This window comes from Pezoporus flaviventris, unplaced genomic scaffold, assembly GCF_033815535.1.
Source record: "Pezoporus flaviventris isolate CSIRO_AGI_PZ_B2104156 unplaced genomic scaffold, CSIRO_AGI_Pfla_v1 ptg000063l, whole genome shotgun sequence".
Lineage (NCBI taxonomy): Eukaryota > Metazoa > Chordata > Aves > Psittaciformes > Psittacidae > Pezoporus > Pezoporus flaviventris.
In genome coordinates this window covers 2,864,206-2,877,300 of record NW_026892611.1, presented here as the reverse complement: position 1 = coordinate 2,877,300, position 13,095 = coordinate 2,864,206, and the positions used below count along the sequence as shown (strand labels likewise).

Sequence of the window (13,095 nt, the reverse complement as noted above, 5' to 3'; positions counted from 1 at the left end):
TTTGTAGACCCGTTCTGAAGAGACCCCTGTGCAGCTGTGGGAGGTTTTCTCCCCTCTGTAGTGATTGCACATCGAATTCAATCTATGCTTTCATCCCAGAATGACACAGCAGCTCAAATCCCATCTCTATGTGCTGGAGTGTCAAAACCTTTCAGACACCAAGCTAACACCTTGCACGCTGTTCTCACTTTTCCCAGATACTAGGAAATGTATTTGTATTCCACGTGCTCCTCCAGAAGTTTGGGGTAAACCAGACCGCCCATCCATCTGCCCACCATGCAGAGACAGAGCCTCGGAATCCTCCATCCTGCAATCACCGGAGCATCTCTGGTAGCATCTTGGCAGCATCTTCATCTGTCCCCCCAGCAGGAGGAATCCCTTCTGCAGGACTCTTCACTCTGTCTTTGCAGGTAGTTAGACCTGTTTACTGGAGCAATAATGAGCCAGTGGGGACTTCTGTGTCAGCAGAGGTCCCTGCAGCCATAACTAAGCTTAAGGCCTCTGGCATACAACAGAGTAAGATCCATCCTTTTAAAGCTTCTCCCTTAGGGCCAAACAGGGTTTTCTTTGTAGATTTAATGGCTGTGTTTGGTTTTCCCCCTACACTGAGCTCCCTGTACCACGGTAGGGGTTAAAAGGGTGCAGACACTGAGGGGTCAGCGTCACCCCGAGATGTTCTGTGCCAAAACCCAGCAGCACATTGCCTTGTGATGGAGAGGGGCTGAAGAGAACTCCTGGTCAATGAGGAGAGGGGCACGCTGAAATCAGCTCCTCAGGGCTTGGCTGGGGAAGCTTGTGTTGGACATCAGCCACCTTCGGATGCTCTTCCAATGTTCAACAAGGCCAAATTGCAGTAAAATGACTGGAGTATTTAATCCACTTCAGTTCATTTCCAGGCAATCGGGCGCACAGCATTAACTCAGATGGCCTCAGCGGTGAAATCACACCAGGATTTAACCTGGATAAACCCCTTCTCCTTCACCACCCTCTAAACCCCTTGGTCCTGGGGAGGGGGCGACCGCGGCCGGGTGTTTAATAAAGGATGTGAAAGCAAATTGCTCTTGTGTTTTTCTCCTGATATTAATGGCTGGGTTTGCATCTTGGCGAAGAGTGGCAATAATTGGCACACATCAGGGCTCTGCATTTGCATCCAGAAGAGCAGCAGATGCAGTGGGTTTCACCAGAAATTCTCCCTATCTCTATACCAGAGGTTCTGTAAGGTGTGAAAAGGATTTGGTGTTTAGTTAAATAGGAGCATCTCGGTGCGGTTGGGGTCTTAAACTAAGCTCTGGCCCTTCGATTTCCAGGGTATTTAGTAACACTTTCCTCACTGGCTTGAGCATGTTGTGTGATACTCACCGTGTTGGCCCAGTGGAGCAGGGGCCATGCTGCAAGCTGCTGGGCCTTTAGAATAAACCTTCAAGCCAACAACTTCCCAGGAAGTTTATTTTTAAACTCGAAATTTGAGGCTAAATTTAGGACCAAATCCATTTTATCGCTCCCGCTCCCCCATGAATGTTAAGAGCATCTCCTCCTCCTGCTCTGCAGACAGGGGCTTGCAGGGGAATTGCTCCAACCCCGTGAAGGTTAAGAGGTGCTTCAAGATCCGGTTGACATTTCCAGCCAGGCACCGCACGGAGACGTGGCTCCGGCTGCGACGTGCCGGGATAAAGGGAGCTGTGCGGTGGGGCTCATCAGAGCTACTGGAGAGCCGCACCTGATGGCAAACAGCACTTCAGTGACTGGAGAGGGCAAAGAAAAGGGAATAAGCCCCAAGCAGGGGAAGCAGAGGGATGGATCCTGGGCTTTGAGGAGCTCTCGGCTCCCTGGGGTTGGTTTTCCCCTTGGGTGGGCTTTGAATGAGCACAGTCAGGAGGTGCTGCACAGGCTTCAGCCAGCGGCACTGCCCGCAGTAGCTTTAGGTCATAAAGCCTTTAGGTCACAAATAACTATATGGGGGGGGTTCTTCATTATTATTATTATTTGTAATATATAATAATATAATTATTATACATCATACATATATTACATATAATAATTATTATATAATTGTAATACTATATTGTAATAATAATATTATACTATATTGTAATAATAATAGTAATAATAATAATAATTGGGGGGCACAAGGGGCTGCCAACACCCTGCTGTGGTGTACGAATGGGACAGCTCCTATACAGTGTGTGTGCATATATATGTAAATATATATATGTATGTCTATATGTGTAGAGATATAAATTATATACTACGTAAAACATCAAATACAACCTATAGATATACATATATATCTAAAGGTAAGATATGTGCAGAGAGGGATGGAGGATGTGCTCGGGGGATGCCCCTCACACAGCGGTCAAAGGGGAGCACAAGGGTCTGCAGGAGGCAAAACCGAGTGGGAACGGGCCCGAGAGCGGCGGCTGGGGTGAAACCACAACACACCGCGAGGCGGCGCCACCGAGTCGAGCACGGGGGGGAAGCCGGGGAATGAGGAGGGGGAGCGCGGTGCGGGCTGGTGCTGGGCAGCGGAATGGGCTGATGATGGGCACTGAAATGGGCTGGAGCTGGGCACCGAAATGGGGTGGTGCTGGACACCAGAACGGGCTGGTTCTGAGCATCAGAACGGGCTGATTCTGGGCACCAGAATAAACCGATGCTGGACACCAGTACGGGCTGATTCTGAGCATCAGAATGATCTGATTCTGGGCACCAGAATAAACCGATGCTGGACACCAGAACGGGCTGATTCTGAGCATCAGAATGATCTGATTCTGGGCACCAGAATAAACCGATGCTGGACACCAGAACGGGCTGGTTCTGAGCATCAGAACGGGCTGATTCTGGGCACCAGAATAAACGGATGCTGGACACCAGAACGGGCTGATTCTGAGCATCAGAATGGTCTGATTCTGGGCACCAGAATAAACGGATGCTGGACACCAGAACGGGCTGATTCTGAGCATCAGAATGATCTGATTCTAGGCACCAGGATAAACGGATGCTGGACACCAGAACGGGCTGGTTCAGGGCACCAGAATGAACTAATGCTGGGCACCAGAACGGGCTAATTCTTGGCATCAGAATGGGCTACAGGACTGGCTGATGATGGGGTGGGACAACACGAGGTATGAGCACACTGCAGCAGCTCTACCCCTCTCCACCCTCCAGCCCAGCCCAGCCCAGCCGCGGGTGCAGCTAATTAGGCGCTAATTACATTAAGTCGGAGCAGCACTAATGCAATTGTGGGATTAGGCTGCAGGGATGCGACACCCTCATTGCCGCTGGGGTGATTGGAGGGGGGAACGGGACACCACATCCCTGAGATACCCCTAAAACACCCTCAGTGCCCTCCACCATTACCCACCCCCTTGTACTGAGTCCCTGCTCCCCCCAAGGTGTAATTGGCTTGCCTGGAGGGGGGGGGGGCTGAAGGACACCCCAGGTCTGGTGGCACCCCCAGCACATCCCATTGCTGGTGATTACTGAGTTACCCATCTCCATCTGACCCGTCTGCTGCTGCCGGGATGTGGGTCAGGGATTACCACCCTCCGAGCCCCCCAGCCCAATGGCTGCACCATGAGCACCCCATTGCTGGGAGGGGGGGCAGCACACAGGGGTCCCCCCCGTCCTTGCCCAGGCAGAGGAAGGAGCTTTCAATCGGCCATAATAAATACAAGAGACGTTTATTGACCAAAACCAAGAGGTGGGGAGGGGGGGCCCGGGGTAATAAATAACAACCGTGCTCCCGGGGGGCACCAGCTTACAAAATATGGCTCTGGGCAGGGGGTCCCCATGGAGACCGGGCACCCCATGAGGGGCTTGGGGGTCCCAGCCCCCCAGCACCCCCCCAAGCACCTGAAAAGGGGCTGCAGCAGGGTCCCAGCCCTGGGATGGACATGGGGAAGCAGCCCTATCCCTGCCCACCCGAGCGGCAGGCAGGGGCTCAGCACCAAATGGGGCACCCCATGGCGGGTGCCCAACTCGTGTCCTGTCCCCCCGGGGAGCACCAAGGGCTCAGGCCAGGATCTTCTGGGGTATCTCCACCGAGGCTTTGATGAAGATGGCGTTATCCCGCACGTAGTTCCGCTTCTTGATGTCCTCGTGGGAGATGAACTTGGGGTAGCCGAAGCCCAGGGTGCTCTCGTCCAGGGAGCTGCGCGACGCTCCCGGCTTCTGGAAGTTCTTCCAGTTGGGATCGGGGTGGAAGGTCTCGGTGATGTGCTGCGGCTTGGAGAGCGAAGGGTCGCTCTGGTCCAGCAGGGAGAAGGTGACGCGGTAGGAGAAGGGCCACTCCAGCAGGTTGTCGTACTCGCCCGGCAGCACGCGGATGTACACGGAGAGGTGGCTGCTCTCCCCGCTCCCGTTGCCGTTAAGGAAAGCCGAGACCTGGAGCTTGTAGCCGTACTTGTGGGTGTAGAAAGGGGGGCTGAAGAACTCGTAGTTGCTGCGGGCTTTGGCTTCCTGCAGCTTGCGGGTGTAGTCGGAGATCTTCCAGATGAGGGTCCCGTCGCTGCTCACCGACAGCTCCTCCACGTCCCGGCGCAGCTCCAGGATCTCCTGACGCTGCCGGCTCACCAGCGCGCACACCATGCCCAGATGGACCTTGGTGCTCTCCTCCAGGTGACGGCCCATGGCCAGCTTGGGGCACTGCGGGGACAACGGGAACGTCAGCAGGGGCATGGGGCAGGATGGGAGGAGGATGCTGTGAGGTTGTCATGGAGATGGCTTTGGAGCGTGGTGGTACTGCAGCAGGATGGCACGGGGATGCTGTGGGGACGTAGAGGTGGCACAGGGACACCTGGTTGGGATGTCGTGGGGACACTCGGGTGGCAAAGGGGAATAGCGATGAGGCAGGACAAGGATAGGGACGCTGGGGAGGGACTCTTCATTAGGGACTGCAGTGACAGGACAAGGGGTAACGGGTTAAAACTTAAACAGGGGAAGTTCAGATTGGATCTAAGGAGGAAATTCTTTCCTGTGAGGGTGGTGAGGCACTGGAATGGGTTGCCCAGGGAGGCTGTGAATGCTCCATCCCTGGCAGTGTTCAAGGCCAGGTTGGACAGAGCCTTGGGTGAGATGGTTTAGTGTGAGGTGTCCCTGCCCATGGCAGGGGGTTGGAACTGGATGATCTTAAGGTCCTTTCCAACCCTCACTATTCTATGATTCTATGGCATGGATGGGACAGAGCAGAATACGGACACCAGAGGGGACAGGGCAGCAGGAAGGTACGGGGATGCCACGGGGCACACGGGGGCAGCACAAGGATGCTCACAGGGATTCACTCACCCGGTGCTTGCAGCCAGCCTCCTTGAAGGGGCACAGCAGCATGGCAGTGCTGCAGCTCTCCTTGAGGTGCGTGGGCACGTCCTCGCGGGCGATGCTGGGCGTCCCGCACTGGTTGGGGCAGGGCACGGGGTACCGGGGACACTGGTACTGGTGGTTCTGGGGATGGAGAGCGGCCGTCAGCCAGGGGCAGGAGCTGGGACGAGGGGGTCCCCGTGGGCCCCGTCTCACCTGGATGGTGTCGAAGACGAACTCCTTGGCGCAGTAGGTGCAGGGCTGGGTGCGCTTGGGGCACTCGGTCAGGGCGTGCTGGGACAGCAGGCGCCGCATCATGCGGGCCCCGCACTTGTTCTCGCAGTACACGCTCTCCTGGGGACACGTGCCCTGGTGGCCCTGGGCACCAAGACAGCATCGTCACCCTCCGGCTGCCCGCGTGGGCCAGGGACGCGGCCGTGCCGTGCCCCCCATAGCCAAGCTGTGTCCCACAGGGTGTTCCCTACCCAGGATGTGTCCTCTATGGTGTCCTCCACCCAGGCTGTGTCCCCATGGCCAGGCTGTGGCCCCCACGGTGCCCCATGGCCAAACTGGGGTCCCACACCTGGGCTGTGTCCCTATTGCCAGGCTGTATTCCTTATGGTGGCCCCATGGTGCCCTGCAGCCCATCTAAGTCCCCACATTGCTCCTCCCGACCAGGCTACACCCCCATGATACCCACATCAAGGCCATGCCCCTTGTAACACCCCTGTCCATCTGTATCCTCTCCATGGCCACTGTGTTCCAGCACTGCCCCCCAACACTGCCCCCCCAACACTGCCCCCCACCACTGCCCCCCAACACTGCCCCCCAGCATTGCCCCCCAACACTGCCCCCCAACACTGCCCCCCAACACTGCCCCCAGCACTGCCCCCCAACACTGCCCCCCAACACTGCCCCCCAGCATTGCCCCCCACCACTGCCCCCCCACCACTGCCCCCAGTACTGCCCCCCACCACTGCCCCCCAACACTGCCCCCCAGCATTGCCCCCCAACACTGCCCCCCACCACTGCCCCCCAGCATTGCCCCCCACCACTGCCCCCCAACACTGCCCCCCCAACACTGCCCCCAGTACTGCCCCCCAACACTGCCCCCCAACACTGCCCCCCCACCACTGCCCCCCCCACCACTGCCCCCAGTACTGCCCCCCAACACTGCCCCCCAGCACTGCCCCCCCACCACTGCCCCCCAGCATTGCCTCCCAACACTACCCCCCACCACTGCCCCCCAGCATTGCCCCCCAACACTGCCCCCCCCACCACTGCCCCCCCAACACTGCCCCCCAACACTGCCCCCCCAACACTGCCCCCCAACACTGCCCCCCAACACTGCCCCCCCAACACTGCCCCCCAACACTGCCCCCCAACACTGCCCCCCAACACTGCCCCCCAACACTGCCCCCCAGCACTGCCCACCTCGAAGGCCTCCCCGGTGAAGTCGCTGGCACAGAACTCGCACTTGACGCGGCGCTTGGGGCAGCCGTGCTGGACGTGCTCGGGCAGGTCGCGGCGGCTCAGCTTCGCGCTGCACCGGTTGGGGCACGGGATCACGTTGAAGCCGCAGGTACCGAGATGGGCCTTGGGCAGGGGGGCAATGGGATGGTGAAGGGGGGTCTATGGGGTGCATATGGGGTGCATGGACCCCCCACACGCATCCCGCTGGCCCCTACCTGGAGGTGCTTGATGAGCCCGCTCCAGCGGCAGCCCTCCTCGCTGTGGATGCAGCGGATGGCCAGGCTCAGCACTTGCGCCTCCAGCTCCGGGTCGGGGTAGATCTGGGATAGCAGCACCATGGCATCAGCATCCCAAAGCAGGCTGGGGTGGCGGGGGGCACAGGGACCCCTATCCTGGCCTGGCTGGGAGCTGTGGGCACGCTGCCCAGGGCCGGATCCCCCCCGCCGGCACACGAACAAGCTCCCTTTGTGGGGAATGGGGTTTCCGCTCCCGGCTCCACGGCACAAAGGGCTCTTGCTTCCGCACGGGTGCCTGTGCCAGGCTGGTGCGGCTGTGCCAGGCGGGAGCGTGGGGCAGGGGGTGGCCGCTCAGTGGGGGATACAGGGATGGCGATGTCCCGCATCCCATCCGTGTGCCGGGCTCACCTTGGCGTACTCCAGGGGCAGCTGGTCCTCGGGGCACTTGAAGACGCCTTCACTACAAGACAGAAGGGTCCGGGTCATTGAGGGCTGGGAACTGCACCGGTGACACAGCCACCATGCCCCACAGGGTCCCCACCATCCCACCCCATGGAGCTGGTGCTGACCCTCCATCGCCGAGCGCTCGCCCCGCGCCAAATCCAGCCCATGGGGAGCCGCAGCTCTAATCCCGCTCCATCTGTCTGAGCTGGGAAATGCCCCCACCAGACACACACACACCCCCCCCGCCCCCCGGGCCCGGCACGGCTGCCCCGGTCCCCAGAGACCTGGACCAGCCGCTGTGAGCGTGGCACCATCTGGACCCCGATCCCCCCCCCCTTTGCCCACCCCAATTCCCCTGGGATTACAGCAGGGTGCCGCTGGCGGCGGCCAGCACCGTGGTGGGGACCATGGGCACCCACAGCCTGAGATGCCGGGGCCCAGGGGAGCAGTGGGAGGCCACAGCTGGATGCCAGATGTGCAGCCCGGATGCATGGCCCCGGGGCTCCTGCTCCACAGGAAACGGCCCCACCAGCCACTGAGGTGAGGCAGGATATGGGGACACGCAGCTGTCCTGGAGGGGTCCCCATCCTGCTGGGGCCCAGGATGGGGTGCTCATCCTGAGAGCCATCCCTGAAGAGGGAATGGCTCTGCTCAGCCTGGCCTCTACGGGATGGAAAGCCAGGGATGGAGCCAAACAGGCAGCAGGGACGGTGACACTGTTGGCCAGGAACCACCATCACTCCTGGCCCCCATGACATTGCCTGGGAACCGATGAGGTTGGCACCCGTGCGCCATTCCCAACGGACACTGGGACACAGCGCAAGGACCCTGGGTGTCCGGATGAGGCCACAAGGTTGTCCTGCGCACACCCAACCCCTCCACGTCTGATCACCGCGCACCGTTGGCAGGCGCCAGCGTGGCCTCAACCGGAGCTGCCAAGCGGATGTGACTCGGAGCAATGGATCCAGCAGTGCCGCCTGGCACGTGCTGGCTTGGGATGCCCGGGCACAGCGCAGTGACACCCCCTCCATCACCACCCCTGTGCCCCCCAAAGTGACATCCCCCCCCCCCCCAGTGAATCCAGCCCAGTGCTGCCAGTGGGACCCCGTGGGGCACAACCACATCCGTGTGCCCGCTCCGCTGGCTGCAGGTGTTCCCCTGGGGGTCACCAGGCACCCGGGCAGATGAGCTGCTCCCAGCCCCTTCCGGGGAGCCCATGGCATCGCCCCATGGCTGGCAATGGCTTCCCCGGGGGCATCCAGCCCTGCCTGCGCCCCATGGATGGTGTCAGGGTGCTGAGGCTGGCAGGGAAAGAGGGACGGCGACCCAAAGCCAGCGTCTAATCCCCAACAAAGCCTCCCCTTTCCTCACGCTTGGCCAGGCAGGGAATGTGCTGAGGCAGCGCCTGGGGGGACCGTCCTTGCCTCTGACCTTCGCAGCGTGCCGGGGAGCAGCGAGGTGATGGGGTGGGGGAGCCCCAGCACCCCCAAACACCCCCCCGAGCACCGCGCTGGGGCTGGATGGCTCAGCCCACGGGGGGGGTGTCAGCGCGGGACCCCCGTGTCTGACCTCGCTGATAGCGCCGAGGAGCCGCGGGACGGTGCGGGAGGGAGCGGGGCTGCGTGGCACAGGCGCGGGGAACGCCCGGTTTCACCGATACCGGTGACGGTGCCCGCGGGGCCCCCGCACCGGGCAAAGGTCGCTTCGTTGGGGCGAGGTGCAGGCGGGGGCGGCGGCGGAAACAGGGCCCCGAGGGCACGCTCGGCACCGCCGCAAGCCCGGCCCGGGGGACACCGGCACCGGGCACGGTGCGACCCCGGCACCGCACGGAGCCCCGCGGGCAGCAGCCGGCAGCGCCGGGGCCGGTACCGGGGCTGGGGTTGGTAAACAGCAAGCCCTTGGGAAGGGGCCCTGTCCCCTTGGTCGCTATGAGTGCGCACGGACCGGGTCTCGGTCACGGTGGGCACGGCCGTACCGGGGCAGCCGAACCCCCCCCCCCGCATGTACGATCGCTTCCTCCAGTGGAGCCGTGGAGGGAAGGGGTTAAACACAAATCTCTGCGAGCGCTCGAAACTCGCCGCTGCGGGCTTCCCCCGGCCTCTTCCTCCTCCTCCTCCTCCTCACCGAGAGGGGCCACGGGCCGCTGCACCCCGTGGGGTGGCTGTCACGGGCTGGGCGAGCCCCGCACCCCTTCACCTCAACCCGGAGCACCCCATAACCCGCAGCACCCAACAACACGGGGTAACCCCTTACCCACCCTGGGACATCCCCAGGGCCGCCCCGACCTCCCCGTCCTGAGCACCCCGCGGCTCCTCGCACCCCTCCCCGGGGCCCCGCACCCGGTAGTGATGTGCGGGGGGGGGGGGGGGAGAAGCATCCAGTGTCCCCCGTGTTGCAGCACCCCGGACCGGGGTGTGACCGGGGCACCCCATAGGGGAAAGGGTGCTCGTGGTGCGGCCACGGCGGGGCTCACCTGAGGAACTCCTGCAGGCAGGTATCGCAGAAGCGGTGTCCGCAGGTAGAGACGCGGACGGGCTCCCGCATGGGCTTCCCGCAGAGCGGGCACAGCACCCGCCGCCGCGGCCGCTCCAGCAGCTTGTAGTCGTAGCCCGGCATCCCGCCGCCCCGCTCCGCTCCTCCGCGCCCCGCTCCGCTCCGCGCTCAGTGCCCGGCTCCGCCCGGGGGCTGGACGGGGCGGTGGAACCGGACCGACACCGCCCCGAGCCCGGGGCCGGGCTTCGCCGCCTCCCGCACGGGCTCCGCCTCCCCGCACCTTCCCCCCCCAACCCGGCACCCCGGGGAGCATCACATGGGGGGGGGGGGGGTGTTTGGGGGGCACCGCGTTGGGTACAGACACCATGGGGAGCATCACATAGGATACAGCCCCTCCTGGGGGGGGTGGAACTCCCTGCACTGGGCACAGACCCTCCGGAAGGGATTTGGGACCCCCTGCATTGGGTGCAGCCACCCCAGGAGTCTGGGGAGCATCACGTCATGTCATGTCATATCGTATCATATCACATCATACAGTGCCAGACCAACGTGCAGACCCCCCTTCCCCGGCTGTAGCCTCCCCTGGCCCAGGCTGGGCTCTGGCTGCGGGCTAGGGGCACACAATGCGCTGTCCTCACTGCCCCAGTGTCCCCTCCTTGGGGGTACCACGCTCCTGCTTGGCAGCAACAGGACACAGAGGGGCTGCCCTGATTCCCCCCATGTGCCACAGGCACGATGGGGACACATGCCACGCTCCCGTGGCCTCATCTTACACAGATAAGTAGGATCCAACAGCATCCCTCCAGCCTGCGGTTCCTAACCTCACAAGAGCTCGGAGAAGGGAGAATAAAAGCAAATCTGTCTGGCTCCAGCCCCCACTTTGCTCTTGCAGAAACCGGAGCAGCATATGGGAGTATTTGCCCCTTTCCCTAGAGATGGAGACGAGCAGATGACAGGCTGTGAGCATGTGTTAGTCCCACCAACGCACGCTCCAGCCAGCTTCCCATTAAGGGCGGCAGTTGCTCCAGCCCCAAATGTTAGCAGTTTTCAATTAGCAAATGGCAGAGGAGAGGGATTCCTGGGGGACACGCTAAGCAAGTCAAGCTCTATCACTTGTCACTCAAGGAGCTCACGTTACCCTTCTCCCTGCTTAAAATAAACCCCTACAACAGCCCGAGGGGGAAGGCAGGCTGCCCGCCTGCTGCCCCAGCTGCCAAGAAGGGGATGGGTGGCTCTTTTTGGGGGTTACCCTGACCTGAGCTGCAACAGGGCTTTAACTCCTGACACCCAAATAGCAGGGAAGCTTGTGTCAACATACATGAAGGGCGAACAGTCACTGCAGGGATGTATGGAGCTGGCAGCCTCGGATGGTGGAGAGCACTGAGCTAAACTTTAACCAGCTTCCAGAGAGCTGGAAACCCAACGTGTAGGAACAAGAGCCGGTACAGGGAGCAGAGGGGTGCACCGGGCACCTCGGAGCTGTCTTAGGGGTGGCAGCCTGGGCTTGGGTTCACCCGGAGCCGTGACCCCCCCAGGGCAGGATGTACAAACAGCCCTGTGGTCCGTCTGGTTCTGCCACTAAGTCACAGCACCCCTGGAGCTCGGCTCGCCTTGAACAACCCTCAACCGGGACCTGTCTAAAAACCAGCCCCGGACACTGCTATGGGATGGGGCTCAGACCAAAAGGATGGGCCCTTGGTACCCCACGGGGTGAGGGGACCCCCTGTGCTACCCCATAGCAGGCGTAGGACACTCGGAATCATCACAGAACGGTTTGGGTTGGAAAAGCTCATCCAGTTGCAAGCCCCCACCACGGGCACGGACACCTTCCACTAGAGCAGGCTGCTCCAAGCCCCGTCCTGCATCACTCCTGCTTAGATGAGCTTAAAAAGCCTTCATCTCCCGTGACAGGCAGGGACCAGCTCTGAGTTTTATCACTATTTACCACTTCTCTTTGATGTTTTAAACCTTTCTCGTTCCTAACCTCGCTGAGGAGCATCTCTGCTAATTAGCCAGGAGCTGACAAAGCCATCAGGAGGTGCTGGCTGTGCCGGCAGGACGGCTGGGAGGTGTCAGACCCTGCAAACAAAGATCCTTCCCTTTTCCCCCCCTCTCCCTAAGGGAAGCCCTCCCCGCTCTCAACATCACAGCCGGGGCGTTTGTCTCACACAAAGGCGACACTCGGAGCAGGGCAATTCCCTTTGTGCAGGCGATATGTTCGCTGTCCGCCCTGTGATGGGTCAGTCCTTGAACCCATCTGGGCTTTGGGAAGCCTTCCCCCTGCCCTGCACCCCTGCTTCATTCACCCCCCCGCCTTGTATTTAACTTAAACTGGACGGACAGAAAACAAACCTCAGCTTCTAAAGAAGTTAAGGTGGAGCGGTTTGCCCTGGGGGAATGGAGCGGGGAGAGTCCTCTTCCTGCTTTGTGCCCGGGAAAGGCGGGGGTAAGGAGAGCGAGGGTGCTGGACACAGACACAGGCTCACGGAACGAGGATGTGACCACAGCAGAGGGACCGGACTGAAATCAAATCAGCTCTGGGATCAGCAGGGGGGTTCGGGGCTGTTTCCTGCTGACAGCGGTGGCCCCAGGTCACTGGGATCTTCTGGAGCACAGGAACAGGGATGAGCTTTTCCTGGATGACAGTGACAGAGGGTACCTACACCAGCCGGGATGCACAAAGCATCCCTGCATCACCTCCCCTACCCGCTCCCTTCACCCCTTGCCTTCCTTAGCCAAAGAGCCACAGGGACACAGCCGATCCAGCACCAGCTCCCCAGAACACGGGAACAACACAAGGATAAAAGGGAGAAGCCCCAAGACCTGCAGCTTTCACCGGGAGCTTCTGCAAGGAAACAAAGCAGCAGACGTGAGGAATGCAGTGGCCTATTTGCCCGGGCTGCTGTGTGCCTGCGGCAGCGCGGACATGCCTCGGCTTGTCGCTTCAAGAGCTATTGTTGCTCGGGGCTGGGGGCCTCTTTGTTTCCTTTACCCTTTCGCCAGGCTTGGTCACAGCCTGGTATTAAATTATTCAAATCATCTCGCTGGGCTTCCCAGCTGAGCTGCTGCACGGAGCACGCAGGCTGCGGAATCCCCAGGGCTCCAGCGCCGGGCCCTGCACTAGCACTGGTCCACACGGGCTCCTCCGACCATA

The 13,095-nt window shown here is 61.0% G+C and overlaps 1 protein-coding gene across 1 annotated transcript; it reads right to left on the bottom strand.

Moving 5' to 3' along the window:
- Positions 1 to 3,661: 3,661 nt before the first annotated feature.
- TRAF4 (TNF receptor associated factor 4) lies at positions 3,662 to 10,149 on the bottom strand. Its single transcript, XM_061470142.1, has 7 exons — positions 9,922 to 10,149; positions 7,413 to 7,464; positions 6,984 to 7,088; positions 6,730 to 6,891; positions 5,512 to 5,673; positions 5,284 to 5,439; positions 3,662 to 4,644 (listed from the first exon to the last, which is right to left on the bottom strand). Exons 1-7 carry the CDS (start codon positions 10,062 to 10,064, stop codon positions 4,012 to 4,014), a joined length of 1,413 nt encoding a protein of 470 aa, XP_061326126.1. The 5' UTR covers positions 10,065 to 10,149; the 3' UTR covers positions 3,662 to 4,011.
- Between the last annotated feature and the right edge of the window lie 2,946 nt (positions 10,150 to 13,095).

Coding starts and splice junctions, on each gene's coding strand:
- TRAF4 (XM_061470142.1), bottom strand. CDS start 10,064: ATGCCGGGCTACGACTACAAGCTGCTGGAGCGGCCGCGGCGGCGGGTG. Junction 7,089..7,412: donor TGCCCCTGGAGTACGCCAAG/GTGAGCCCGGCA, acceptor CTGCTATCCCAG/ATCTACCCCGACCCGGAGCT. Junction 5,674..6,729: donor TCACCGGGGAGGCCTTCGAG/GTGGGCAGTGCT, acceptor CTTGGTGCCCAG/GGCCACCAGGGCACGTGTCC.